The following is a 27,827-nucleotide window of genomic DNA, read 5'->3' as shown; positions in this document are numbered from 1 at the left end:
GCAAGTGCTTTTAACTGCTGAGCCACCTCTCCAGCCACTCCACCACCACCACACTCCTGTCCCAGCTCGTTGACTCCTGGCTTCACTGTCCAGCATCTTTCCCTTCTCCCAATGCTCTGCAAACATCAGATCCCCCTGTACCTGTTGGACTGGAGCTTGTTTCTGTGGCTTTATGTCCGTCACATCTGTGCCCCTGCACAGTCCTTTCTTTGGCCAGCCTTCTGTGGCCTGGCTCACCCCTGACATTCTGTAGAGGCTGATGGCGCTCCACGTGGTACTCTGCCTGATGGCCTCGGCACCCTGAGCTACCTCTGATACCTGTGCCACCTTGCAGTCATTTTCAGTTTGTGTCTTGGCTTCTCTTCCTCAGACTCTGAGTTCCTTGAAAGCAGGACTCTAATTCAGTCATTCTTTTTCCTTTCCAGTTCAGTAAATTCTTTGTGAAAGTGGAGTAACAGGATGGATAAATGAATGGAATGAGAGTAAATTGAGCTATGGGAGAAAGCTCTGCAGATCAGGAAAATGATCAGCAGTGGGCTCTGTGACACTGAACACATAACCCCTTCTCTAGACATTTCTCTCTCAAAAGTCCATCCCAGCTCTACTAGACTAGAGGGAAGGAGAAAAGGGAGAGAACAAATGACTCTGTGTGTGTGTGTGTGGTTTTACTGGAAATGGGTTTTAGGCATGCTAGGTAAGCCTTCTACCATGGAGCCACACATCCATTCCCAAACAGAAACTCTTGAAGACTCCTCTAAGCAGTTAGGAGAGGGCATTCTTCTATCTTAAATGTGATGGACCAGGTTTAGTGTAGAAACCCTGAGATCCTCCCAACAAGAAAGCTCTTCCCAGCCTCTTCTGTTCCCACTGATCTGTGACTCCTCCATCCACCGTTCCCTCTCTCTGGTGGCTACAGGTGGCAGGTGCTCTGGCTGAGGAAGGAATGGGGCTGGAGGAGATCACAAAGAGGGTGAGCGTGATCGCCAAGACCATGGGTGAGTGCCGCCCAGGGATGGGAGGATTGTGGCAGACATGGGGACTCAGAGCAGGCTTCTACCAGCTGTACAGGAGCCTTTCCAAGTTATTCCCTGGAGCTAGCGGAAGGTCCTCTGGAGAGAGCCTGGCAGCCTTGGGTACCTGAGTTTAGACTCTTCCTAAGATGAAGAGTTGAGCGGCCTGCTTAGAGAAGACGATGCCCATGGCCGGGGCACCCTTAGCATTGCTGCTGCCATCCTGCCACCACCAACAGAACCACCATCTCTTTTATGCTTCATTTTTCCTAGGTACCCTAGGGGTGAGCTTGTCATCCTGCAGTGTCCCTGGCGCCACACACACCTTTGAGCTTGCAGCTGATGAAATAGAGCTAGGCCTGGGTAAGCCTGCGGTCACCATGCCCCTGCCGTGACTGTTTTGCCTGCCTCAGAGGTCTTGCAGTTGTCTAGCTAGTCCTCCCTGCTTATTTAATGCCCCTCAGGTGGTCTCTAGACTCATAGGTGTGCACCTGAGGCATAGCCTAGACTTTATCCTGTCTGACTTTATCTAGTTTGCCATCTGTGCCCAGAGCCATGTGCCTCCTGTCTCACTCTCACCCATATAATTCCCTGTTCTCTTGCTCCAACCCCAATGCACAGGACCCTTTTGGTCCAAAGGACACCTTTTCTGTGACTGACATGTTCCACTTCTTCCCATGTATTTCTAACACAATAGGTATTAGTGTCCTCCAGCTTCTGTGACTTCTCAGCTGGCTCTACTGCCATGCCATCTGCTGCCGTGTTCATTACCCTTTTCTACCCACTGTCCATACCCATTGTGCCTAGTCTAGTGTTGAACACTATGTGCCATTGATAAAAGCATGGAAAGACAATTAGCAGCAGGCTGTGAGCCAGCCAGTAATGACCACATCTCTCCATAGGGATCCATGGGGAAGCTGGTGTTCGTCGGATAAAGGTAAATAGACTCCCTGATCAACCTAGCCTAGCCCCAAGGGCTCCCAGACATGCTCACCACTGCTTCCTCTGACAGATAGCACCTGTTGATCAGATTGTCACTCTTATGCTTGACCACATGACAAACACCTCCAATATATTTCATGTGCCTGTACGGTCAGGTGAGCAACCTGTTGTTCCCATTCTCCAAGGCCTTTCTTGCCCCCTTTCACAGAAGCCACCAAAGGTGGGACTGAGGGTGTCACATCTATTAACAGGCTCTTCAGTGGTGCTGATAGTCAACAATCTGGGTGGCCTGTCTTTCCTGGAACTGGGCATCATAGCTGATGCTGCCATACGCTTGCTGGGTGAGCCTACCCTATTAAGAGGACCTTTAGCCCTTTGTTTTTTTTTCTTTGAAACAATGTTTCACTATGTAGCCCTAGCTGGCCTGAGCTTACTACATAGACCAGACTGGTGTTATACTCACAAATATCCTCTTACCGGTTGTCTCCATGCCCAACTCCCTTAACTCTTTGAACCTGGTTTGAAACTAGGATAAGAAAAGCAGCTGAGGCAGTGTCCTGTCATGGCCCAGAACATCAGCTGAATAGAAGTGGAACACAGGCTTGAGTTAAATTGTCACTTTTGCCACTTAACAGATGAGGGCCCAAGTCTGGAAGTAATAATAGCAACACCTGCCTTATAGGTGCCTTATGAGAATTATATGGGATTAAGTATAGGAAAGACACCCAGAACCTTCTAAGAGCTCAGTAAACGACAGCTGTAGCTCATCAGCCCCTCAAGGGGGACACATCCAAGGAATGTGCTAATGGGCTGTCACTGAGGGATGCTCTAAGGAAATCAAGCCATTTCCCTACTCATCAAAGACTTCAACCTTCTAGGTCCTTGTTTTGCTGTTTGGTAGTTCCCCTCCCCACTCACAGGCTTCTTTGCTTGGCACTGCAGAGGGCCGTGGAGTGAAGGTCGCCCGTGCCCTGGTGGGCACCTTCATGTCAGCGCTGGAGATGCCTGGTGTGTCTCTTACTTTGATGCTTGTGGATGAACCCGTGCTGAAGCTAATAGGTGAGAGCTGGACCTGGGAGCACTGCTAGACAAAATCCTCAGCCATCCGCACGTTCCATCCTGGAGACCACATTAGGGCTGATGGTGACAGTCTCCATCCACAGGTTCCATCCTAGAGACCACATTAGGGCTGATGGTGACAGTCTCCATCCACAGGTTCCATCCTAGAGACCACATTAGGGCTGAAGGTGACAGTCTGGGCTCTAGACCTATGAAGAGGCCTTTTCTGGTTTTTCAGCCTTCAGCTTTCTCTCACCCAATTCTGGAAAGTTGGTGTTAGTGTCTTCCCGACACCTGCCTTACCCTCTCTCCAGGGCATACCTCCACCTCAATGTGTAGTACACACTTAGTATATCCTTATCAGTTTGGACCCACTTCTTGTAAACAGCTTAGGGAACCAGTCTTCAGGGTCAGGTGGGAAGTCTAGGCCCCACTTGATCTTGTCTGAAAAAGTTATGTGGCTGCCTCTAGATGCTGAAACTACTGCAAAAGCCTGGCCTCACATGGCCAAGGTCTCTGTGACTGGGAGGAAGCGGATTCGGGCAGCTCCCACAGAGCCTCCAGAAGCCCCTGAAGCCACTGCAGCAGGAGGTACTGGGTCCTGCTGAGGAGGAGGGGAAATCATCCTTGGTGGTCAAAACTTTGCCTTGACTGTAGTGTACAGAAACCTTGGCACCCATACTTCCTACACTGGCAATGTTTAGTATACTGTCCTCCCTTTCTAGGTGTAACATCAAAGCAGATGGCACTTGTGCTGGATCGGATATGCACCACCCTCATCGGACTGGAGGAGCACCTGAATGCCTTGGACAGGGCTGCTGGTGATGGGGATTGTGGTTCTACCCATAGCCGTGCTGCCAAAGGTTGGCTTCTTTGGGACACTTGGGCCAATATGGCACACTAGCTCTTAGAGTTGGACATTCCATTTAACAATTTCAAGAACATTTAGGAGCTTTCGTGGAGTTGCTGCTTCCCTTCACCAAGTGAGGCCATTTGCCACACCTTGGCACACCCCTCAGCTTGTTTTCATGAAAGAAACTCCATTCTGCTGCCCTTAGCGCACTCAGTTGCCCATACCACCAAAAATCCCTGTTTGTCTAGCTGTCCAAGAAAGATGTATTCAGCCGGGCAGTGATGGCACACAACTTTAATCCCATCACTCGGGAGGCAAAAGCTGGTGGATCTCTGAGTTCAAGGCCAGCCTGGTCTACAGAGTTGAGTTCTAGGCCAGTCAGGGCTAAAAAGAGAAACTGTCATGAAAAAAGTCAGCACCTACTTGAAGCCAAGCAGCACTCCTGTCTCATCTCCATGGTTAAAAAGTAAATGAAGCCAGGCAATGGTGGCTCGTAAGGATTTCCAGGCCAACTTAAGGTGATAGGAAAGCGAAGAGAAACAAGCAAGCAGGCAGAAAACACGTTTTTCAGGAAATAAGACAAATCAGGAAAATACTAGCAAAGGCTAGGGAGAGAAAAGGAAGTGGCTAGCACCTCTGAAAGGCCGCCTGTCTCTACTTGCAGCCATTCAGGGCTGGCTAAAGGAAGGCCCATCTCTAACCAGCCCTGCCCAGGTACTCTCCAGATTGTCTGTCCTGCTGCTGGAGAGGATGGGAGGCTCATCTGGGGCGGTGAGTAGAAGCAGGTCCTGAAGGGACAGACTGATGGGGAGGGTTGCAGGCTTGGCTGGGTCCCAGCCAGCTCTGTGTAATCAACATTTTGATCTTCCCCAGCTCTATGGCCTGTTCCTGACTGCAGCTGCCCAGCCTCTCAAGGCCAAGACTGACCTCCCAACCTGGTCTGCTGCCATGGATGCCGGCTTAGAGTCCATGCAGAAGTGAGCCAGCACCCCACATCTTAACACCAGGGGTGTGCTGGGGAGGTGACTCCCAGCTAGACCCTGTCCTTACACCTAAAGTAACACCTTGCTCATTCTGTCAGGTATGGAAAGGCTGCACCAGGAGACAGGACAATGGTAGGTTCCCCTTTCCCCCTTTGAGCCTACAAGCCCTAAAGCTCCCCTAAGTGTCAGGGCTTAACTCCCCTTTCTCTGACCTTGTCCAGCTGGATTCTCTGTGGGCAGCAGCACAGGAGTTCCAAGCCTGGAAGAGCCCAGGGGCCAGTCTCCTCCCAGTCCTGACTAAAGCAGTCAAGGTGAGGACACTCAGCTGGACAATCAAGGAGCCACTAAGCTCCAATCTCTGGGTGGCCTTAAGCAAGTTAATGGTCTCTTTTCACTGTCATTCCACCTTTATAAAACAGGGGTGAGCGCCTATCTCAGAAAGTACTTATGTTGCTAGGAAGATAAATTGAGCCTAGTCTAGTACCTGGGCTGAGGCTCAGCAAATATGGGCCCCTTTCCTTGCAAGAAGCAGGTAAGAGGTGACCTTTCTTTCCACTGGATGATGGTACAGAGATTGCTGGCAGAATGGGACAAAGGATCCAGGCTTAGATTTCAGGGCCCAGGGGACCGTGTATTATGTTCTGGAGCCAACTTCCACTGTTCCTCAGAGTGCTGAAGCTGCAGCCGAGGCCACCAAGAATATGGAAGCTGGTGCTGGGAGAGCTAGTTATATCAGCTCTGCACAACTAGATCAGCCAGACCCTGGAGCAGTCGCAGCTGCTGCCATCTTCCGTGCCATCCTGGAGGTCTTGCAGACGCAGGGAGCATGACTGCTTTTCTCCTCCTCAGCTCATTTGTTACTTTGTCTTGCCTTCAGATGGTCACCTCCCTCCCTCCCTCCTTCCCTCCCCCTTCCCCCACCCTCCCCCTAACACCCAACCTCTGCATGGAACAGGACATCCTTCACCACACCTTCAGAACTGTTCCATGAAGATCGTATCTGGCTAGGTGGGTCACATGTCCGGGCAGCACTGTTCTTCCCCTCCTCAGGATGAGGAGTCCCTCAGATCTTATCCACCCCAGTCTCTAACTGGGTATACCCATTTCGTTTCAAGATTTCAGGCCTCAGCCTGGCAGTGGTGGCGCACGCCTTTAATCCCAGCACTTGGGAGGCAAAAAGATTCTAGGCCTCTTCCTCTGGAAGGCCTCCTATACCCAGTCAGTATACGAAAGAAAGTTAATAAAATCCATTGAAGCCATAGGACTTTGTCCCTGTTTACAGTGACCATGACCCATCTCTTGGCAGGCAGTTCATCACCTGTGTTCAATACAAGTTCTACTCAGTTGGGCTGCCTCCCTGGGGGCTGCTTCGGCAGGCTTCCCTTTCCTTCCCCAGCACACAGCAGGCCAGTATACAGCAGAGTGGCAAAGAGACTTTTCTCTGCAGCAGATCAACAACTGAGAGAGTCTTCAGAAATTACATGGGCATTGGGTTCCCAGAAGACATGGACTTACTGTGTTTTGAGGCTCTGGTACAGCTCAGAAGCTGTAGTTGTGTACATTCCAAGGTCTCTCTAGAACAAATATTGCCTATGCCCTGACTGGCTGAAAGGCAGATGACTGGTGCCTGGTGGAGACACCATACACACAGCTCATACCGGGTATGAGCTGTAGGTGTAGGGCACTAGCAGGTCCTATCCATGACATGAAGTCAGGTTCTGTTTCAAGTCAGCTATGGGAACTCATGCCCATATTTGGCCAGTAAAGATCTGTAAAACTGAATAATACCCATCTCAAGACAGCAAGACAGCTCACTGGTTAGTAGCCTGAAGGCCCAACAACTTGAATTTGATCATTAGGTGTCAGGAGATAAAGTTGCTTTCACATGTGCTGTGGCATGAATGTGCCTACACACAAAGTAAGATTTTGGTTTTCAGAATGGTAAACATCTAAGAACACTGACTGCTCTTCCAGAGGTCCTGAGTTCAAATCCCAGCAACCACATGGTAGCTCACAACCATCCATAATGAGATCTGATGCCCTCTTCTGATGTGTCTGAAGACAGCTACAGTGTAGTCATAATAAACAAATAAATAAATCTTTAAAAAAAAAAAAAAAGGTAAACATCTCAGGGGCTGGAGAGATGGCTCAGAGGTCCTGAGTTCAATTCCCAGCAACCACATAGTGGCTCACTCACAACCATCCGTAATGGAATCTGATGCCCTCTTCTGGTGTATCTGAAGACAGTGACAGTGTACTCATACATAAAATAATAACATAAATCTTAAAAAAATAAAAGACGAGAATGGTAAACATGTAGGGATATAGAAATTCAGCTGAGGAGAGGATTCCTAAGCAGTCTAGTGTTGTAGTGCTGTCACCAGGACAGGGTTAGCATTGGTGTCAGGCATACTCACTTAGGTCATACTAAGTAAAGGGACTCCATCATCTGTGTTATTCAGATTAGACACTGGGATTCCTTGGCCTCTGGGCCTAGAGTCCCTTCTTAATCTGCTCCATCAAAAGTCCCTGGCAACCAGGAAAGGCGATAACATTTGAAATGTAAATAAAATATCCACACACACACAAAAAAGTCCCTGGCAACAAAACTGGGTGTCAGCATGTACAGACTCTGATACCTGTGCCCAGCAGAGGGCAAGGCTATGTCCACACTAACCTGTGCATCCCAACTCTGTCCCCCAGCACAGTGACATCAGCTAACTCTACTTGCCTGTCCCACTCCACTCCTTTTGGAGTCTTGTTTTCCAGACTTTAAAGCAGAGAACACTCCTTTCCTGATGAAAGACATATCCTATAGCCATTCATTATGAAGAACACCCACACAGATTTAAATAGCATGCAATTCCAGGAACATAATCATGGATTTCTGGTTGGCCCTCTCTGCGTCTGTAAGGGTCAAACCTGGGCTGAGGCCTTTGTACACTGTCAAACTCTGACTTAACCACAATGCAGTGTCAGCAAAGAACGTTTCTGTGTTGAAACAGAGCTCCTATTCATGAAACTTTATCCCTAATGTGATGGAATTAAGGGGTGGACCTTGAGGCCATCCTGGTGGCTCACACCTTTAGTCTGAGCAATCTGGCAGCAGAGGACGGGCAGATCTCTGAGTTCAAGGCCAGCCTGGTCTATATAGTTTCAGCTTCATAGTGAGACCCTGTCTCAAAAATAACAAAAAAGAGTTAAGACCTTTGTTAGGTGATTAGGGGTGATAGTGGGATCAGGCCCTTCTAAATGGGACGTAGTCATCATTTATAAGGGTCTGGGAGCAACTTACACTCTGTACCATGTGAAGCCACAGTAAAATGACGGTAGGGGAAATGGCCCTTACCAGACACACATGTTGTTTCCTTGATCTTTGACATCTAGCCTCTAAAAGTATGAGAAATAAGTGTTTTGTTTAAAATTATTTTTTAAAAGATTTATTTATTTAAAGTATGGACGTAGAAGAGGGCATCAGATCCCATTACAGATGGTTGTGAGCCACCATGTGGTTGCTGGGAATTGAACTCAGGACCTCTGGAAGAACAGCCAGTGCTCTTCATTACTGAGCCATCTCTCCAGCCCCTAAAATTATTTTTAAAAAACAGTCTGAACAAAAGAGACCTCTGATGTTTAAAAACATATTTAATAAAAATAAGATTCATGAAGTAAAATACCCACTCATGAGTGAACCAGGAAGATGTTCATGTGGGTGCCAAGAGTCATCGCTATGTGTTCAGGCTTCCATTTAGTCAGCAAATCCATGCCAGCCCTCCTCCCAACGTCTGGCAGCCTGGCCACTGTCTGCAGAGAGTTCAGGAACCCAACTCTGCCTGCCTGTCTGCCTGCTTGCCTGCCTGCCTGCCTGTTGAGGGACCTGGCAGGGCTAACACAAAGGAGTGGGGCAAGACTCCTCCCTCTCTACCCAGTTTCTATTCAGAAGAGCAAAGCTCACATTCTGGTATAGCATAGAGGGTAGCTGAGTGACCTTTTGGGGAACAGAAGCACCCACTACTCAATAAGGAACATCTCTGAAGGCAGCAGCAGTGAATGGCTCCCAGCAAATTGCTTCATAATGCTGGTTTCAATTTCATAGTGGGCTGGGGCCCTGTCAGGGGAGAGCATAACTAGAGGAGGCAGGAAAGCCCATACCCACAAAGGGACAGAAAGGAAGGCCAAAGAAACCTCAGACTCATCACTGGGAGGGACTCTAGGGACAGGACATGTGTTCTTGGGAGAACTGTTTAACGGCTCGTCATGCTACCTGAGGGGAACAGGCATGTAAGTCACAGGGAAAGGGCGGGATCCAGGAAGCAGCTGGAGCAGCAGCTAGAAGAGGGGGAATCACAAGGTCACAATCCACACAATACAGCACATCAAAGTGAAAAGAGCAGAGTACTGGGCACCTGACTTTACAGCAGAGGCTTCTCCGGCTGCCACTGTCCCATGAATGACCCCTCAATGCAACTGCCCACCCAAATACACATCCAGGACAGAGCAGAGGGGGAAGCATACCTAACTAAGACAAATGCTCCCACAGAGAGCAGACTTTGTATTTTACACGTGTAGACTGCATTTGAACCCCAGCTTTGGCTTCTCCCACATCCCTAGGAGTGGTAAGGAAAGCAGCCCAAAATCTGCAGACCAGCAGAAGAGACATGTGTGACCAAGGCAAGAAGGTCTTTGTGCCAATGGAGGACCAGAAAAAAACGGCAATAAGCCAAAGCCACAAGAAAAGCAGAGGAACAGCTAGTGGCTGGACAGCGAGAGCCTGCAACTGGAGTAGCAAGGTTGGGTCTCTGGCCCAAGAGAAGTCTGTTGCTGAAACCAGCCAGGAGCCCCAGTACAGCAGAACTTCTGAGGGAGCAGAGACCGCATCGCTGACCGTTCCCAGGAGCCCCTGCCCGCTTCATTCCCTGTCATGCAACAGGGGCTGGAAAGAAGGAAGATGCACAGGGGTTAAAGACATGACCTCGAAAGAACCTGAGCTTCAGGAGGCACACCAGGCCCGAGCTGCTCAGACAGACCCTCAACCTGCAGGGTGAACCCAGCCAAGCCACCAGATCTTTCAGGGAAGCCCCAAGGTTCCTGAGACTGGTCCATAGCATATCTTCCCACATCTGCCAGATGCCTCAGTTACCAAGAACAGGCAAGACCTGCTTTAAGCACTTGATGTATTACTAAGCTCTTGTCCCACTATTCTTGCCACAGAACTGGCAGAGCCTCGCCAGGCTCAAGTCCTTCCAAATGTCATCTCACAGAGCCAAGGACTCTTGTAGGGGAGGGGACCTTGGGAAGTTACTCCCGGGTTTGGCTGCTCTGACACCAGAGTCCCCATCGACCACTCAATCTGCACCTTCAAGCTGCTTGGCTTCCCACCTGGCTATAGGGTCAATCTTCTTAGCAAGGTGCAAGTCCTTCTTGAGTCCTTCTCTACACCTGGCCTTACCCCACCTAGAATGGGAGACAGCAGCCATACCTGTCTATCAGTCAGAGCTCCTGGATCTGGACGCTTCCATGATGAAGCCAGAAGAACATAGAGAACCAGCAAGCCAAAAGCCACCACCAAGAGCCCTGTGCTGTTGGCAAAGACAGCCTCACCAGGCAGGCTGGAGTAGGGCTTGGTGGCATTTTTCCTGGAAATAATAAAATAATATGGGTATTTGGAAGATTTTTTTTCCTTTTTTTTTTTTTTGCCTAGCAAGAGACTAGATTCCTACAACCTGGAATTAACATACCAAGTCACTATCATAACAACAGGCAAGAACTGTGTAATGTTTTACCCATGGGAAAAATGAGGCTCCTAGTGAAATGAGCCTGCCCGTCCTTACAGAGGACAGCCAAGCTCCAAGCCCAGGGCTGATTCCCAGTCTTATTTGCTATTCACTCTACCAAACTGCCTCAAACCGAGGACACAGTGGTGAGACATACAGGCTCTGGAGGCAGAAGCCTAACTCCGTTTCCACTTCTGCCATTTACTGGCTCTTGCGTAAGTTACTCTGTACCTCAGTATTTTTGACAAAGTTTCAGTGTATAGCCCTGCCAGGCTTGGAACTCACTATGTACAGGAAGCTGGCCTTGACCTCAGAGACCTGTCTGCCCAGACTGTTAGGATTAAAGGCAGGCAGCCGGGCGGTGGTGGCACACGCCTTTAATCCCAGCACTTGGGAGGCAGAGGCAGAGGCAGGCGGATTTCTGAGTTCGAGGCCAGCCTAGTCTACAAAGTGAGTTCCAGGACAGCCAGGGCTACACAGAGAAACCCTGTCTCAAAAAAAAAAAAAAAAAAAAAAAAAAAAAAAAAAAGGCAGCCACTATGCCTAGCTTATTACATTCTCTCATGCTAACAGCACCAGATGTTGTAGAGTGCTTAAGAGGATTAAAGGTGAGGTGCTTTGAGCAGTTTCTGACAAAGCAAAGGTACTGTATCACTTGGTGTTTAGTAAGCATTGCCAGTTTATGAATTTTAACCTAAAGACCAGTTAATTCTGCCACCTTCCAGATCAAGAACTGGACTCAAGCCCCCCATTGGCTGTCCTGCGATTATAGGATGTATCTCCTGAAGCCACTACTCCCTCCCATATCCCTTAGTGTTAGAGGTCCCTTGAAACTTACAAAACAAAGAAAAGCTTCTCATTGATGCCGGAAATAACAGATGTGATGGACAGGGAAAGGATGCAGGCTCCAAAGAATACATGCAGAGGTTTCAGGAGGCTTCGCAGCCACTGGGATGCCCAGGGCAGGAGGAAGACAGCAAAGCCCAGGAACCACTGTGAACACAAGGGGAGAAGTCTGTGGGGCTACAGGGGGACAACTGTGCGCCTTCACCTACAGGGCCTCCTGCTGCTCACTGTCCGAGTGCCCCTCTCTTTCAACTCAAATATTCCCACCACACACAGCCCTGACCACACACCACACATTACTGTGCTCTGCCTATTTCTATTACACAAGCAATAAGTGGGCGAAGAGCTTGTAGCAAACACTCAGAAAACTTATCCATCCTTGTTAGCCTTGGTTTCCGACCAGTCCTAGCCCATAAACAATTCAAGTACAGGACTGGCACTGGAATACTGAAATTACTTTTTAGAACTGCTTTTGGTTCAAAGAGGGAAGAGTGGAAAAAGCAAAAAAGAGGCTGCATTGGAGTCAGATGACATGTGAGAATCGAAGGCAGGGGGACAGACAAGCAGTGTGACAGGTATAAGAAACCAGCCTGGTCTACAGAGTGAGTTCCAGGACAGCCAGGGCTACACAGAGAAACTCTGTCTGGAAAAACAAAAATAAACAAACCAAAAAAAGAAACAAGATAAAAGGGGCTGGTGAGATGGCTCAGCAGTTAAGAGCACTGACTGCTCTTCCGAAGGTCCTGAATTCAAATCCCAGCAACTACATGGTAGCTTACAACCATCCGTAACGAAATCTGATGCCCTCTTCTGGAATGTCTAAAGACAACTACAGTGTACTCACATATAATAAATAAATAAATCTTAAAAAAAAAAAAAAAGATGGGGGCTGGTGAGATGGTTCAGTGGGTAAGAGCACCAACTGCTCTTCCAAAGGTCATGAGTTCAAATCCCAACCATATGGTGGATCACAACCATCCATAGCAAGAGCTGACACCCTTTTCTGGAGTGTCTAAAGACAGCTACAGTGTACTTACATATAATAATAAATAAATCTTTTAAAAAAAAAGATGTTTAAAAAAGAAACAAGAGGGCTGGAGAGATGGCTCAGCGGTTAAGAGCACCGACTACTCTTCCGAAGGTCCTGAGTTCAAATCCCAGCAACCACATGGTGGCTCACAACCATCTGTAATGAGATCTGACACCCTCTTCTGGTACATATGAAGACAGCTATAGTGTACTTAGATATAATAATAAATAAATCTTTAAAAAAAAGGAAACAAGATAAAAGTCAGACTCCAACTCTCACAGGAGAGCTGAGTCTACAGGTTACAAGACCCACTCCAGGCAAGGGGCAGAGAGAATACTGGGAGCTAAAGCTAGAGAAGCCATGCCCAAAGTGCACAGACCCCCAGGGACTCAGAAGGAAGAGACAGAGGACACCTACCTGGCAGGCGAAGAGGACTACAGTGGTGATACCCAGCCAGCTGTGCAGGGAGTAGAGGTGTGCGATTCTCGAGTGGTTGTGAAACCGAAAGACGGCAATCAGCCCCACCACAGTGCAGGTGAAGGCCAGCAGGTGCAGTGCTGCATGGAGAACTTTCCAGGGCAGCCTGGGCCCCACCCACGATGAAGGCAGGCGGTACACCAGTGAGGCTGCAGAGAGAACAGTCCCGGGGCTCAGCCACAGCACCTTACAGTCCCCTGATGGGACCCCATAACCTCTTAATAGGAAGAAGTAAGGGCCAGCACATTGATCCTGTCCTGATTGGTTTCTTGTCAACTCAATACAAACTAGTTATCTGAGAAGAAGAAATCTAGTTGAAAAATCCTCCTCATTAGATTGCTTACAGACCAGTCTGTTGAACATTTTCTTGGTTAATGATTAATATTGGAGGGCCAAGCTCACTTTAGGTAATATCATCTTTGGGCTGGTGGTCGTAGATGGTATAAGAGAGCAGGGCTAGAGAGATGGATCAGTGGTTAACAACACTAGTTGCTCTGCCAGAGGACTTGAGTTCAATCCACACAATGGCTCACAGCCATCTGTAACTCCAGTACCAGGGGGATCCCACACCCTCTCCTGGTCTCCAAAGGCACTGGATACACATGGTACAGAGACATACATGCAAGCAAAAAAGCCATAGACTCAAAAACAACGATTAAAAAGATAAAAAGGCATAGTCATCTATTGGATGGAACACGGGGCCCCCAATGGAGGAGCTAGAGAAAGTACCCAAGGAGCTGAAGGGGTCCCTATAGGTAGAACAACAATATGAACTAACCAGTACCCCCAGAGCCCTTGTCTCTAGCTGCATATGTAGCAGAAGATGGCCGAGTCGACCATCATTAGGAAGAGAGGCCCCTTGGTCTTGCAAACTTTATATGCCCCAGGACAGGGGAATGCCAGGGCCAAGAAGTGGGAGTGGGTGGGTAGGGGAGCAGGGCGGGGGGGGGGTAGGGGGGGTATAGGGGACTTTCGGGATAGCATTTGAAATGTAAATGAAGAAAATATCTAATAAAAAATTGAAAAAAAAAGATGAAAAGGGGGAGCTGGAGAGATGGCTCAGTGGTTAAGAGCACTGACTGCTTTTCTGGAGGTCCTGAGTTCAAATCCCAGCAACCACATGGTGGCTCACAACTACCTGTAATGAGATCGGATGCCCTCTTCTGGTGTGTCTGAAGACAGTGACAGTACACTCATATAAAGTATACATGTAAAGTAAATAAATAAATCCTTAAAAAAAAAAGATGAAAAGGAAAGAAAATAAAAGAATGAAAGAAAAGAGGGAGGAAGAAGAGGAAAGAGGGAGGGAGGGAGGGAGGGAGGGAGGGAGGGAGGGAGGGAGGGAGGGAGGGAGGGAGGAAGCTAAAGAAGCCATGAGGAGCAACCCAGTAAGCCACCTCCTCCACAGCTTCTGATTCAGTTCCTGCCAACTTCTCTTTCATGATGGACTAAAAGTGTAAAGTGAAATAAATCCTCTCTTCCCGAAGCTGTTGTCAGTCATGTTGTTTTACTACAGCAACAGAACCCCAGCTAAGCCTGCTCAGCGCCTGCCATCTCTGTTATTTGCAGGTGGCAGTTGGCCAAGAACGGTGGCAAGAAGGGCCCGTTAAAAATGGGAGGAGTTTTTTTGAACTGCCCTGGCTCGATCCTGTATGCAGCGTTGTGAGCTGATGAGCACCGGTCTCTTCAGGTCTCATCACAATGAATCCATCCAGCCAAGGCTGGCTAAGAACCCAGGGATGAAAGCTGAGGATATCCCTTGTGAAGAGACCCTGTCTCAAAAAACAAAGTGGGGTTCACAAGATAGCTCAGCAGGTAAAAGCACTTACCACATAAGTCAAATAACTTCAGTTTGATCCCTGGAACCCACAGTTAAAAGAAAGAACTGACTCTTAAAAGTTGTCCTCTGATTTCCACATGCATGCTATGGCATGCCTGTGCCCATGTACAAACACAAACACACACACACATACCACCACCACCACCACCACCACACACCACCACACCAATAATAAATAACATAGCAAAGAATTTAGGACAGAGCATAGTAGTACATGCCTTTAACCCAAGCACTTGGGAAGCAGAGGCAGGTGGATTTCTGTGAGTTCAAGGCCAACCTGGTAGAGTTACATGTTTATACATATGTGCATGTGTATGTGCATGTGCATATATCACCTACATCATAAGAAAACAGTCAAGAACCAGAGGGAATGATGTGTGAAGTACACGGAGTGAGCGGCTTTTGGCAATGCTATCATCATTCCCATCCTCATTTAGATGCACGAAGCAAAGATGGCTCCTTGACCCAACTGTAACACAAGAGGCTTCAACTTCTTTTTCTAGTGCTAGGCCATATCTAGCCTGTTGCCTAATTCCCTGATAACACTTCACTGAGACACAGTCATGCATTTTACATACTTTCCATGGCTACTCCCATGATATGATGCCCAAGCCCTCATTCTTCCTCCCCCGTCTGTCTCTCAAACACACACACACACACACGCCCCACCCACTACCATCACCACCATACCAATAATAAATAATATAGAAGCAGGGCTGAGGGGCTGCAATACAGATTACAATAATACCATTACAAAGCTTGAAAAATTATGCTGTAGTCCTTCAAACAAAGTTTTGCTGACCCTGTCTCAGAGTATCTGTGAAGCTGTCCCTACAACTTTCCACTTCTTCCGCCAAATGATACCTAGTCCCAGGGACAACCCAAGTCACCCTGCCATGGTAGCCTCAAACTCAACCCTCTTGGAGAGGGTGAGCGCTGCCAGGCCCAGGCCTAGGCCACAGCAGGCCTCCCACACTGGGAACTTACTACTTACCAGCTCCATAGAGCACCACCATGCCGGCAACCATGAGCACTGGGTGCCAGTTAAACATGAGCACCGTGCCATCCCAGGCAAAGCCACCGCGCCAGTACTGCATCCAGTAGGCAGTGAAGAGGATGCACATCGATCCCAGCGATCCCAGCACCATGCAGGACAGGTAAAACCATCCTGAAGCCATTCTGATCAATAACACCTAGAAAAAGCAGGAATCACATGTCCTGGCCGACCATGCCGCACCCACATAGCAGCCAAAGGAAGTAACCCTGCCCGTCCTTTCTGCCTGTGGTATGGCATCTTTTGCTTCAGTTCCCCTGTCTCCAGATGGCCTCACTGCTGAGGTAAGCTCACAATGAGGGAGGCCTCACCCCTGCACCTGGCAGGGCACAGATCAAGTACAGCACTCTGCTGAGGCGACAAGGCTCTGGACTCACAGCCTTGGTACTGATTAGCCTCCCCACACAGAGCCAGAAGGTAAAAATGACTGCTACACCCAACCCAGTTAAAGGACAAATATTAAAACCCTAACTGCTCAGACCACAAATTCCAACATAAGCAGCAAACCCATAATCTAACGGAGTAAACAAGTTCTAGGCTGGGTATGCCTTGAACATAATGACTGGGCGCAGAGGCTGGAGAGGCAGCTCAGCAGTTAAGAGTATTTTTTTGTTGTTGCCCTGTTTTGTTTTTTGAGACAAGATTTCTCTGTGTAGCCCTGGCTGTCCTGGAACTCACTCTATAGACCAGGCTGGTCTCAAACTCAAAAGATGTTCCTGCTTCCTGAATGTTGGGATTAAAGGTCTATGCCACCACTACCTGGCCATACACATAAATGGTTTTAAATGGTTGGGTGTGGAAGAGTTAGTTGTAAATGGCAAAGGGTTTTGGATTTGGGAATATTTGAATGTTGCATGTCTTAAGCAATCATTTTGGTGACCAAAAGATTTTAGGTCTGGCCAGGCATGGTGGCAGAAGCCTTTAAGCAGAGCCTTTAGAAGGCAGAGGCAGAAGATCTCTGTGAGTCTGAAGACAACTGGTCTATGTTCCTAGCATGTTCCTAGCATGTTCCTAGCATGTTCCTAGCATGTTCCAGGACAGCCAGGGCTACAGAGAGAACCTATCTCAACGCTGCCTTAATATAAAGCAAAACAAAACAAAACAACAAAAACAGAGGCAGGCAGATCTCTCTGAGTTCAAGGCCAGTCTGGTCTACAGAGTGAGTCCTAGGGCAGCCAGGGCTGCACAGAGAAACACTGTCTAAAAAAACAAAAAACAAAAAACAAACAAACAAACAAACAAAAAAAAAAAAAACCAACCAAGTTTTAAGTTTCAGACTCTTCTGGACTTTTAGTTAGGGATACTCAGTCCCTTCGGTTTGTCACCTGTGAAAAGGCTCTTTGTCTCCCATTTGTGTATCAAAAGTCTTCCTGGCAAAGGATGGATTCCATGGGGTCAGACTTTGACACCAGAGCCCTCCACTCCTCTCCATGAACTGAGGGCATCCCTTGGCTATTTGTACACCTGAGACTTACTTCTGCTTTCTTTTCTCTCGGGAAAGTCCAAAGGAGAAAAAGAGGAAGCAAGAACTCATGGTCTAGAAAGTGATTATTTTTAGATTTCCACCAACTCAGCTTTCAGGTTTTCTCTGGTGAGTATTTATGTCATAAGAAGTTATTCTTTAAAACCAGGTGAGGGGCTACATTTGTAGTTCAATGATGGGGGGCAGGCGTGAGTTAGATTCCCAGTACCATATACACACTTTAAAAAAAAAAAAAAGCCAGGCAAGTGGAAAAGACTCAGCCCTGCCTTCAATAAATATACACCAAGAAGGTAATAATGTGGCTTCTTGATACTGAGGGCCATCTCTCTGGACCATCTAAAAGGAAGAATAGCCCGTAATGCCTAAGGAGGGATACTATCCAAATCCTTACCTTTAGACTCAGCTGAAGGCTCACAGAAAGGTGGCCTGATCTCTGATTTTCACCGTCTGAGCACCCTGAGGAAAACACTTAACACTGCAAGACTCGTCCTCTGAAAGAAAAGCATGGAAATAAAAATTATGAATTTCACACCAGCTCTAAGCACTAGAAAGTGGCATACAGTTCCACTTACTACTCTTGGTAACTCTGAGGACCATCACCTCAATCCTATACACGAGGAAACGAAAGTTCAGATGCACTTGTGCACCCAGCAAGTCCACAGGAGTTTCAAATCCTTGTCTACTTAGCTTCAAGGTCTTAGATCTTTTTCCTTATCCAGTTTATAAGATAAAAAACAAAACAAAAAACAAAACAAAACCAAAAAAACCCACAAAGAACAAAACAAAAAAAAAATCACAGGAGAAATGCAAGGACATTATTGAGAATCAAGTATTATAACTTCACACTTGTTACTATTATAGTATTTGAGAGAAAGAAAGTGTGTGTGTGTGTATGCGCGCGCGCGCGTGTGAAGGTATGCCAAGTGATGCATACGCAGGAATCCACAGAAAAGGTTGTTGAGTTCTCTGGAGTCAAGAGTTACAGTCAGCTGTTTACCACTCAACTTGAGTGCAGGAAACCAAATCTAGGTCCTGTGAAGGAGCAGCAAACTTTCTTAACCACTGAGCCATCTCTTTAGCTCCTATTATAGGATTTTATCCTAGCCGCTAACAAGACCTCCAGCCAGCTAGGCTAGGTGGAATTCACGCCACTGGCTACTTGAGAGGCTGAATCGGGTGAGACCAGCTCCCCCAACAAACAAAACCCTGAAGCTCATTGTCCCCATGCCTGCCCAGGCCTCTCAGTAGCCTTGATTACATCTCATGACATGCCAGATAGTCATCCAACCTGCAGCAGATGCTGGGCTCTCGTGGGTGACTCTAGTTAGTAGCAATCTCTGAGAAAGAGCTGAGGGCTAGGAGGTTTATCACCCAGCCTCAGAGCTGCCTCCTTGATTCATGCAAGAGCAAAAAAGGTTTGGGATTACCAAGTGTCCACTGCCTAACACAACCTCCACTCTTCCAGTCACCTGACAGCGTTGGCTTCTGCAGTTTATTTTTTTACAAAAGGAAAAAGGAGACAATGGTCCCTTTGCCCATAGTCCACTCTCAGCCCTTAAGAGTGAGTTCTCTACAATGTTCTCTCTGAACACTGTCTACTTCATTTCTGGATCGTGCCCCACCTTCACCTTGTAATAAACTCTACATATTTTCTATCTTGAAGCTTAAAACTGGGAGTGGTGGTACACGCCTATAATCCCAGCATTCCAGAGGTAAAAAGCTGAAGAATCAGAAGTTCAAGGCCAACCTCTGCTACATGTTTGTAGTTGAGCATAAGCCCAGGCTAAATAAGACCCTAGCCAAAAAATAAAAAATAAAAATAAAGGCAGGGGTGTGGGGGTGGAAGGCTTGGCCATTAAGAAGTTAAGAGAGTACATACTGGTCTTGCAGCACACCACAGCTGAGTTCCCAGCACCTACATCAGCTCACAGCTCCAAGGGACCAAATACCTACTTCTGGCCTTCACAGGAACCTGCATACACATAACATTCACATACAGACACATTTGATGAAAAGGAAAGGCAAAACATTCCAAACCAACCCGCATCACTCCAGTTACAAGTCCTGGACTAGCACTTTGCCACAGGCTTAGAACAGATGGGACACTTTTCTGACAGAAGGCCGGAAAGTTAGTTACATTGCTGTCTACAGTTCACAAATAAGCCCTCTCTTTTCCTAAAATAGCAAAAGCAAGGAAAAGAACGCAGGCAAAGGCTGAGACTACGCTCTCACTTGCACTGAGAGAGCAGTTTGTACTAAGACACCAGACATGCTCACCACTGCCGGGTCTCCTGTCCTTGCTTGGCTGAGCCCCATGCTCAAGGAGGGAGTCCACAGACTCTTTAGGCTGTTTGGGCTTGAAGCCTCTGTCACAACTATATTCATTCTTGGCTGGTGTAATATAAGAGTAGCCAGGAAGGGTATCTCAACAAATGAGCATGGCTGTGCCTCGTTAACACCACAGACACTGATGTCTAAGTTTTACATGATTTTCACATTTCACACAATATGATCCCTCTGCCCCAATAGTTTAAATATGTAAAAGCCACTCAGGGTTAGATGTATGGGGTGTAGTTTATCTACCTTGATTTAAGAAGTGTACCGAACCTCTATTTAATGTTTTCCTCAATTCACTGGCTAAAGGATTCTCATAGGCTGAGCTAAAACAGAATCAGTCCCTGGGTTAAGAAGTGAACCTTCCATTACTCTCAGGAAAAGGCTGTACTCCAAACACAGTTACTTTTAGAAGTTAGAGCTACAAACAAAAAGACCAAAGGGCAGAGTTAGTTGTTTCCTCCTCAAAGACGGAGGGACACTAAGAATTCTGGGGACCAGATTTAGAGTGCAAATCCTATAAACCTGCATCTTACAATTCAAAAGTACTGCAGCGCCGGGATCCAAAGAAGAGTAACTCGGTCAGGCAAATGGCAAGCCTGGTACAGGCACCCAGTTCCTGTGTTCAGTTCCCAGAACTCATTTCCAAAGGCAGCCCCTCCAAACGGCAGGACTCAGGAGTGAGTGACAAATAATATTCCACTCAGGAGTGTGAATAAAGTCCACCTTAGCACAAGTGCTCACAGACCGGTCCTTCGTCCTTCGGACAGTCAGATTTACTCCAGGTGCAAGGGGGGTATGACGGTGACTCCTTTAGTCAGGTTGGTTCTAGCAAGTCTTAGATGAGACGCCTTTTGAAAAGCGTGAGAGCCTCTACGAACACCACCTGCGGTATGGAAGGGGCACGGAAAAGTGTCCAATTCTTACGAGGAAAAATAGGCTGAACGCCGAGGTAAGACAGAGCGAAGCAAGGAAGCGGCGGAACCACCACTGGAACCCATAACCCGGCTCTCCCAGCCCGGGTTCTATCCCACCCTTAGCCACACAGTGGGACACCTTGGGGGCAGGTCTCTGGGACCCGCCGGTCAGCGAGAGCTGCCACTCCCTAGGCTCCTCTTGAACCTCGGAGAACTGACTTTCCAGCAAGTCTGCAGACCACGGCATCCGCTACAGAGGGCGCTAAGTGAGATTTTTATAGGCTCGGCCACTTCCGGGGGTGAGCTGGGGCGTCTGGGAAATGGGGTTTGCAAGCTAAGGGGCGCGTTCCTGAGCGGTCCGATTCCTAGGAGCGCTGCGTCCTATCAGCCTTGTCTCTAACCACAGACCCCGTCCAGAGACAGGTGAAATGCTGGGGTTAACAACCTCACGCTAGGGTCGGCCCTCAGCGAGGCAAGATAGAAGAACCGGTCACAGGGAGAGCCTGAGAAAGCAAAGACCCTAACATGGCGGGCAATTAGCAATCTACTTCCGGAATTTAAAGCCAGCTTCCGGAAGCCGAGCGAGTGTTCCCATGACAACCGACGTCGGTTCCTTGAGGTGCGTGTAGATGCTGGGGATCATAGAGTGGCTGGAAGTCAGAATTTTGTGTTGCTATTGCTTTTGCTATGAGTCTTTTGCCGAGGCCTTTCGGTCTGTGAGCGGATTGGGACTGGTGAGGAAAACCGTGTTAAACTGGAGGGTGCTCGACCGCGTAGCCAGAGCGAGGGGCGTTTCTGCCTAACGGATGCCCTTGGTAGAGCCTTACCAAGTGGTGCGTTTGACTCTACTCATTTGCGAGCTGGAGGAAATGACTCTATTTATGCGTCCTTGCCTATAGCCAGGGGATAATTCTTTCCTACCTTGCAGATTGTTATGAGGATTAAAGTAAATTCTCTTGGTTAACAAGATTATCATGGCGCTGGTACCTAGAGAGATATTGTGTGAAAACTCAAGCCCAGAGAAGTTACATTCATATATTTAAAGAGAGAGAGAGAGAGAGAGAGAGAGAGAGAGAGAGAAAGAAAAGAAAAGAAAACCACGGGGCTTTTCCACCGCGGAAGGTGGACGGGTTCCGGACCCCTCAGAACCTTTGCAAAATGAGGGTTATATGCACTAAAATGGCTGCTTTTCAAGTCCAGGGATCAAGTAAAGTTATAAATATGCTCCCCTCACTTGCTGCCTCAGTGTTTCTGTCATAACCTTTATAAAGTTCCTCTAGGAGAGTACTTTGTCTTCTCAACTCCTTCTGTATGTGACACTGTCCATTTCTATGAGGACATATTTCTCACCTACTTAGATAGCACTCTATAAATTATGAAATAGGCTGGTTGTATAGTGCCTCTTAGAATACCACTCTGCCACCTACCAGCTGTGGAATCTTGGTCTAATTAGTTACCTTTGCTGAGCCTCAGTTTTCTCATCTAGGAATTGAGGGAAATAAGAATTGATTTTCTACCTTATGAGGTTATTATAAGATTTTAATAACATCTGTGATTGAAACAGTTCCTAGAGTGTTGCATGAAATATATAAGGGTTTTATTTACTACCATTACTACTATTATGTGACCAGGCTGTCACTGCTCTGTAGTAACCCTAAATATTCTTGGTTAGAGTTGTGTATTTGTCAGGTGTGGGTAAATTCCTGTAGAACAGGCTCTCAGGGTTTACCCTGAGGATCAGGGCAGGAGGATCAAGAAGTTAAGATGAGCTTGGGCTACATAGCAAGATCTGGTTCCAAAAAAAAAAAAAAAAGCGCCATGCATTAAGAAGGATCCAGACATGGAGAAAAATTTGCTGTTAATGAGTCTCTAGAATGAATGACAAGTTATGGTGCAGTGGGGTGGAGTTGGGATGGGTTTGGGTTTGTCTTGTTTGGTGAAGAATCTTGGCTCTCATAACCCAAGCTGGCCTCAGACTCTTAATCCTCCTGTTTTAGGTTCCTGAATATTGTGATTATAGGTGTGTGCCACTATGCCTGGCTTTAGCTGGGTTTTTGTTTTGATAATTGGTTTTAACTAATATACCCTGATCACCTAGAATGGTGTTTTGCATACCAATGTTTATTGCTAGACTTCTAATATTGCCTTCCTTGCCCTTCCTCCCTTTCTTACCTCTTTCCCCTCCAAACAGGTCCTTGCATTAGAGCCAAGGAAACAGCTCCGATTTGGAAAAACTAAACATCTCTCCTGGAGTTCTGGGCAGAGAGAAAACCAGTAGTCATTTTCTTCGGAACTGTGGAATGTACCCTTGGGAGTCCCACAAATCAGGCAGAAGATGCTCCAGACCGGTAACTACAGCCTGGTGCTCTCCCTGCAGTTCCTGTTGCTGTCCTATGACCTGTTCGTCAACTCCTTCTCAGAGCTACTCCGAATGGCTCCTGTTATCCAGCTTGTGCTGTTCATGTGAGTATAAGAGGCAGGCCTGAAAAGCTGACTCCAAAGAGTGTGAAGGTCCTGACTGTCACAGTTGAGCATTTTAAGGTTATTGGTGTGTTTAGACATCTATGCTGTCTGAGGGTTTGGGGTGACAGTATCATAGAGAACAGATCTCTTGATTCCCCTTAGCACTTAGGGCCACCTCCTAAGTCCTCATACAGCCCCCACTTGGCTATACTTTGTTTTATGTGTCTACAGCATCCAGGATATTGCAATCCTCTTCAACATCATCATAATTTTCCTCATGTTCTTCAACACCTTCGTCTTCCAGGCTGGCCTGGTCAACCTCCTTTTCCATAAGTTCAAAGGGACCATCATTCTGACATCTGTGTACCTTGCCCTCAGCATCTCCCTACATGTCTGGGTCATGGTAAGAATGAAAGCTCTGAATTTCTACATATTTAACTTAAAAAAAAAGACACATAGCTAATATGTTATGTCTGTGTGTAGGTGCATAGAGTACAGGTGTCAAAGGATAACTTGCAGGAGTCTTTCCTTCCACCCTGCAGGTTCTAGAGATTATCAGGCCTGGCAGCAAATGCCCCCAACCACTGAGCTTTCTCACTGGCCCTTTCACATCTTTAAAGAGCTACAAGTGGCTGGGCATGGGGACTAACACAAGCAATTCTAGCACCTAACAGGCCAAGGCAGGAGAATTAAGATAAATTCAAGGTCATGCTGGATCTACACAGTTAAGTTCTAGGTCATCCTGGACTATAGTGTAAAATGTGTCTTAAGACGATCTTACAAAATGTGGTAGCATCTACCTGTAATCTTAGTTCTCTGAGGACCATGATAAGTTCACCCTGGGCTACATGTGAGTTCAGTAGCGAGAACCTTGAGGCCAAGATGAGTATGAAGGGCTGGAAGATGGCTCATCGGTTAGGAGCACTTGCTGCTCTTGCAGAGGACCTGGATTTGGCTCCACACCAGGTGGCTCACAACTCCTTGTGATTCCAGTCCCAAGGGATCCAGTTCTTCTAGCTACAGCTGGCACTGGCACGTACGCGGTACACATTTACACACAAAGGCACTCACACATATACATAAAATATATCAATTGCCAGACGTGGGTGGTACACACCTTTAATTCCAATACTTGGGAGGCAGATTTCTGGGATTTAGAGGCCAACCTGGTCTAAAAGATAGTTCCAGGCCAGCCAGGACTGCATAATGTTAGACTGTGTGTCAAAAAATAAATAAAATTAAAACAAATATTTTTTTTTCAAGACAGATATGACTACTCATGAGATACTAAGAGATGGAAGAATTAGGGAAGTAGAAGTCAGCAGCCATGAAAGTCAGACCTGATCTGGGCCTATGTGAGATAGATGCTTTATATTCAAGCTGTTGGTCTGATTACATCCTACCTGCATAAAGGTTTGACAGAAAAACAACAAAAAGCCAAAGCAAAACACCAGAAAGATAGTGGTAAGGGCTGGGGAATACAGCCCAGCAGGGCATTAACCTGACAGGCTCTGTGCCCTGCATTTGATCAAACTCTGTCCTATTAAAAGAAAATCCAACTAGAAGTTTCTATCCTCTGGAAGCGCTGTTATTCTTCGACATGGTTCAGAATCCTTGGAGAGAAGTAGGTAAGATGAAGGTGTTCTGGGCTGTGACGAATCATAGGGCACTTTTGCCTACCTATCTGTGTTCAGGGATCCAGGGACTTTTCTATTTGTAACAGTTACCTTTGCCTCAAATAAGCCTACCAGCGTTGAAACAGGAAGTCAGGTTTTGCCATCAGTTATGTGGGTGTCGACAGAGGGTATGTTTAGGTGTTAGTGTCCCGTGGTTAATATTACAGACGTCGGGTGTTTCTGGGAAACAGCCATGCAAGAGTGTTGCCTTCTTGTATGCCCTGAGTAGAGTCTCCATCTTTACATTGGAAACTCAGCCTCCCATGCTTCTCTTTAGTTTTCCTATAGGCCCCAGATCAGATCCAGTCCTCGGGGTTTCAGCCTGCCTTTTTAAGAATATAATTTGAAGCTATGTTGGTGCCTGCCTTTAATCCCAGAGGCAGAGGAAGGAGAGTCTCTGTGAGTTTGAAGTCAGCCGGCCTACAGAGCAAGTTCCAGGACAGCTAAGGCTACATAGTAAAATCCTGTCTCAACACCATCTCCCCTCCAAAAAAAGATTTGAAAGTGTATGTGTGTGTGTGTGTGTGTGTTTGTTTGTGTGTGCGCGATCATGCGGGGAGAGGGGGGGTACTCTGGGTCTTAGATCTGTAGCTGAAGTTGCAGGGAGTGTGAAACGCACTTTGTGGACACTAGTGAACTCTGTTTTTCTAAAGAGCAGCAAATGCTTTTAGCTGTTCTGGGGAGGTCTTGCAGGCCTTTATGGTTTTCCATTTCTTCTGCTTTACAAATTCTTCCATCTCTTTGGATAACTCATGTGTCTCTTATATGCTTATTTTCATGGAATTCATTAAAATTCCTGACTTTAAATTAGGGGTGTGGCTCAAGGGTAGAGCTCTTCCCTGGCCTTGGTTCTCAGCACCACCATCAAAACAGCAGACCCTTGGTCTCTAGTCACTTTTTCACTTTCTCTGGACCACCATGTGGGTGTCCCTGGCGTGCCACAGGAAAGCAACAGAGCAGTGTGCAAGGGTCACGGGGCTTCCTCTGTCAGGCCTGGGCTCTGCTTCCTGGAGCTCAGTATTTAAGCTGTTGATGTCACTAAGCCTGATGCTGAATGCACTAAGGTGCTGAGCCTGAGCTGCTGTGGGCTGAAAGGTGAGCAGAGACACTTCAGAGATCATTCTTGACAGATGAATCCCCTCGTTCAGCCTTAGAGGAGACCCCTTTGAAGCAAATCTAAAAAGGAGCAGGAGGTGGCTGAGAGCCAGCAAGATGGCCAAGCAGGTTAAGGAATGTCCTGCCAAGCTTGACGCTCTGGGTTTGATCCCTGAGACCCACATGATGGAAGGAGGGACCTGACTCTTGGAAGTTGTCTTCTATCTCTGCATGTATGCTATTACACACGTATTATTATTATTATACACATACATATGTACATACACACATGCACACATACACACACACACACACATTTTTTAAAAAACTATTTGAAAAAGAGTCTTACTATATACATAGTTCTGGCTGGCCTGGAACTCACTATGTAGGCCAGGCTAGCCTCAGACTTAGAGAGATCTGCCTGCTTCTGCCTCTTGAGTGCTGTGATTAAAAGATGTGCACCACCATGCCTAATTAAAATTCTATTTATTTATTATTTTATGCATGTGAGAGTGTTTGCCTGCATATGTGCATCATGTGCGTGCCTAGTGTCCACAGAGGCCAGGAGAGAGCACTGGCTCCCCTGTAACTGAGTTATAGGAGGTTGTGTGCATCATATGGGTAGGTCCTAGGAACTGAACCTCGGTCAGTGTGCTCTTAACCACTCAGCCATCTTTCCAGCCCATAGAGAAAAAAAAAATCGAATTTGAAGCTCCCTTGAGAAGTAATATACTTGGAGCTTATGAAGAGGAGCAAGGTTAGCATGATTTTCAACCAAGTGGCTTTGCTACAGCTAAGCAAATTGGAGATATATCAGCCTCATGGGTCCTTTAACCTTTCCCTTTGTACTCATGTTTCCTCTAGAACGTGCGATGGAAAAACTCCAGCAGCTTCAGCTGGACAAACGGCCTGCAAACACTGTTTGTATTCCAGAGACTAGGTGAGGATGGAGTGGCTTCAGGTGCCCTCACAGCCTGCCATGTCTCTGGCAGCACAGCTGTGGTCCTGCTTCCCAGCTCCATCAGGACAGCCTGGGATGATGAGGCCAGCCTCCTAAAGGAAAGAGGCAGGGCTGCCCTCTGCCCTTTCTGGGAGGCAGCACGAACCCCGTGGGCAGTGCTGGGGCTGGCTGGGCTTAGTTCTCCCCTGAAGGGAACACTGAGGACCACCCCTGAGGCTGCTCTCTGCTTCTGTCCTCAGCCGCAGTGCTCTACTGCTATTTCTACAAAAGGACGGCCGTGAGACTGGGTGACCCCCGCTTTTACCAGGACTCACTGTGGCTTCGCAAGGAGTTCATGCAAGTCCGAAGGTGACCACTTCATGTCACATGGGTGAATACCTTTCCTTCCTGGTAGAAGGCGCCTGCCTGGGCTGCTCTCCAGGGAGGAGCAGCCATTGGCACCAGGAAGCAGGGGGACTTCCTAGGACACATTTATGCTATCTGTGCTCAGCATTCAAGAAGGAAGATTCACCAGGCATGGTTGGAAACAGAGGCAGGAGGATTGCTGTGGTTTGAGGCCACCCTAGGCCTACCTAATGAGTTCTAGGTTAGCCTGTAGAGAGAGACCCTATCTCCCCCCCCCCCCCCAAAAAAAAGAACAAAAAAAAGGAAGACCTTCCTTATTGCAAATTACAGTGTTTCCCTGCCGCAGACTGTAGTGCAAAGTGCAGTCTTGCCTCCTCAACCGCCCACTTCCTTCTCTTCCTACTTTGTACCACTCACTCACTGTCTTTCCCTCCTCCTTCCAAGGATCTGCAGCTCTGGAGCTACCACTCTAAAGCTTATGGTTCAGCCTTTTAGGTAGCAGCGAGTCAGCCTAGGCCCTGTTCTGCTGACCCCATCCTTGAGTGACTGGAGGATGCAGAGAGTGACGGCCATGTCCTCCTGACTGACCACACCTTAGTCGTTTAGATTTTATATCCAAAGTACTTTTTTACAGTTCTAAAAGGAGATAAATTGAATTTTTTTTTAATAAATGGTAGAGTCTGTC

At 47.4% G+C, this 27,827-nt stretch overlaps 3 protein-coding genes across 29 annotated transcripts in view; 2 read left to right on the top strand and 1 right to left on the bottom strand.

Annotated features, from left to right (window-relative positions):
- Tkfc (triokinase, FMN cyclase) overlaps positions 1-6,108 on the top strand; it is a 13,286-nt gene extending 7,178 nt beyond the window's left edge. For 5 of the 6 annotated variants that reach the window (XM_006526942.2, XM_006526943.4, XM_006526944.4 and 2 more), the window contains 13 exons: positions 917-995; positions 1,284-1,373; positions 1,913-1,947; positions 2,023-2,107; positions 2,204-2,293; positions 2,895-3,011; positions 3,483-3,602; positions 3,737-3,874; positions 4,529-4,635; positions 4,738-4,841; positions 4,946-4,979; positions 5,069-5,158; positions 5,516-6,108. In XM_006526942.2, the coding sequence (XP_006527005.1) occupies positions 917-995; positions 1,284-1,373; positions 1,913-1,947; positions 2,023-2,107; positions 2,204-2,293; positions 2,895-3,011; positions 3,483-3,602; positions 3,737-3,874; positions 4,529-4,635; positions 4,738-4,841; positions 4,946-4,979; positions 5,069-5,158; positions 5,516-5,677 (1,251 nt within the window). In that variant the 3' untranslated portion in view covers positions 5,678-6,108. The remainder of the gene's footprint in view (positions 1-916; positions 996-1,283; positions 1,374-1,912; positions 1,948-2,022; positions 2,108-2,203; positions 2,294-2,894; positions 3,012-3,482; positions 3,603-3,736; positions 3,875-4,528; positions 4,636-4,737; positions 4,842-4,945; positions 4,980-5,068; positions 5,159-5,515) is intronic. The other variant, XM_011247223.3, reaches the window with a different exon arrangement.
- Positions 1,473-21,148, bottom strand: Cyb561a3 (cytochrome b561 family, member A3). 18 transcript variants are annotated; one of them, XM_017318147.2, is made up of 9 exons: positions 20,742-20,854; positions 20,222-20,571; positions 19,231-19,323; positions 17,743-17,842; positions 15,809-16,007; positions 12,915-13,123; positions 11,460-11,614; positions 10,327-10,483; positions 1,473-3,175 (listed from the first exon to the last, which is right to left on the bottom strand). In XM_017318147.2, the coding sequence occupies exons 5-9, from the start codon at positions 15,990-15,992 to the stop codon at positions 3,050-3,052; spliced, it is 831 nt and encodes a 276-aa protein (XP_017173636.1). In that variant the 5' UTR covers positions 15,993-16,007; positions 17,743-17,842; positions 19,231-19,323; positions 20,222-20,571; positions 20,742-20,854; the 3' UTR covers positions 1,473-3,049. The 18 variants fall into 18 exon arrangements, with proteins under 18 accessions (XP_017173636.1, XP_006526998.1, XP_006527000.1 ...); NM_001282067.2 differs by lacking the exon at positions 1,473-3,175 and adding an exon at positions 8,264-9,780 and having other exon boundaries at positions 20,742-20,857; XM_006526935.4 differs by having other exon boundaries at positions 20,222-20,863.
- Positions 20,919-27,827, top strand: Tmem138 (transmembrane protein 138). 5 transcript variants are annotated; one of them, NR_126092.1, is made up of 5 exons: positions 20,919-21,221; positions 22,794-23,065; positions 23,370-23,468; positions 26,701-26,776; positions 27,037-27,827. NR_126092.1 is itself a non-coding variant. In NM_028411.4 (5 exons), exons 2-5 carry the CDS (start codon positions 22,938-22,940, stop codon positions 27,147-27,149), a joined length of 489 nt encoding a protein of 162 aa, NP_082687.1. In that variant the 5' UTR covers positions 20,919-21,221; positions 22,794-22,937; the 3' UTR covers positions 27,150-27,827. The 5 variants fall into 5 exon arrangements, 4 of the variants coding, with proteins under 4 accessions (NP_082687.1, XP_011245668.1, XP_011245669.1 ...); NM_028411.4 differs by having other exon boundaries at positions 23,297-23,468; XM_011247366.2 differs by having other exon boundaries at positions 21,203-21,435; positions 23,297-23,468.

This window comes from Mus musculus, chromosome 19 (assembly GCF_000001635.26).
Source record: "Mus musculus strain C57BL/6J chromosome 19, GRCm38.p6 C57BL/6J".
Lineage (NCBI taxonomy): Eukaryota > Metazoa > Chordata > Mammalia > Rodentia > Muridae > Mus > Mus musculus.
The sequence above is the reverse complement of the archived record's forward strand: the minus strand, read 5'-3'. Positions and strand labels throughout refer to the sequence as shown.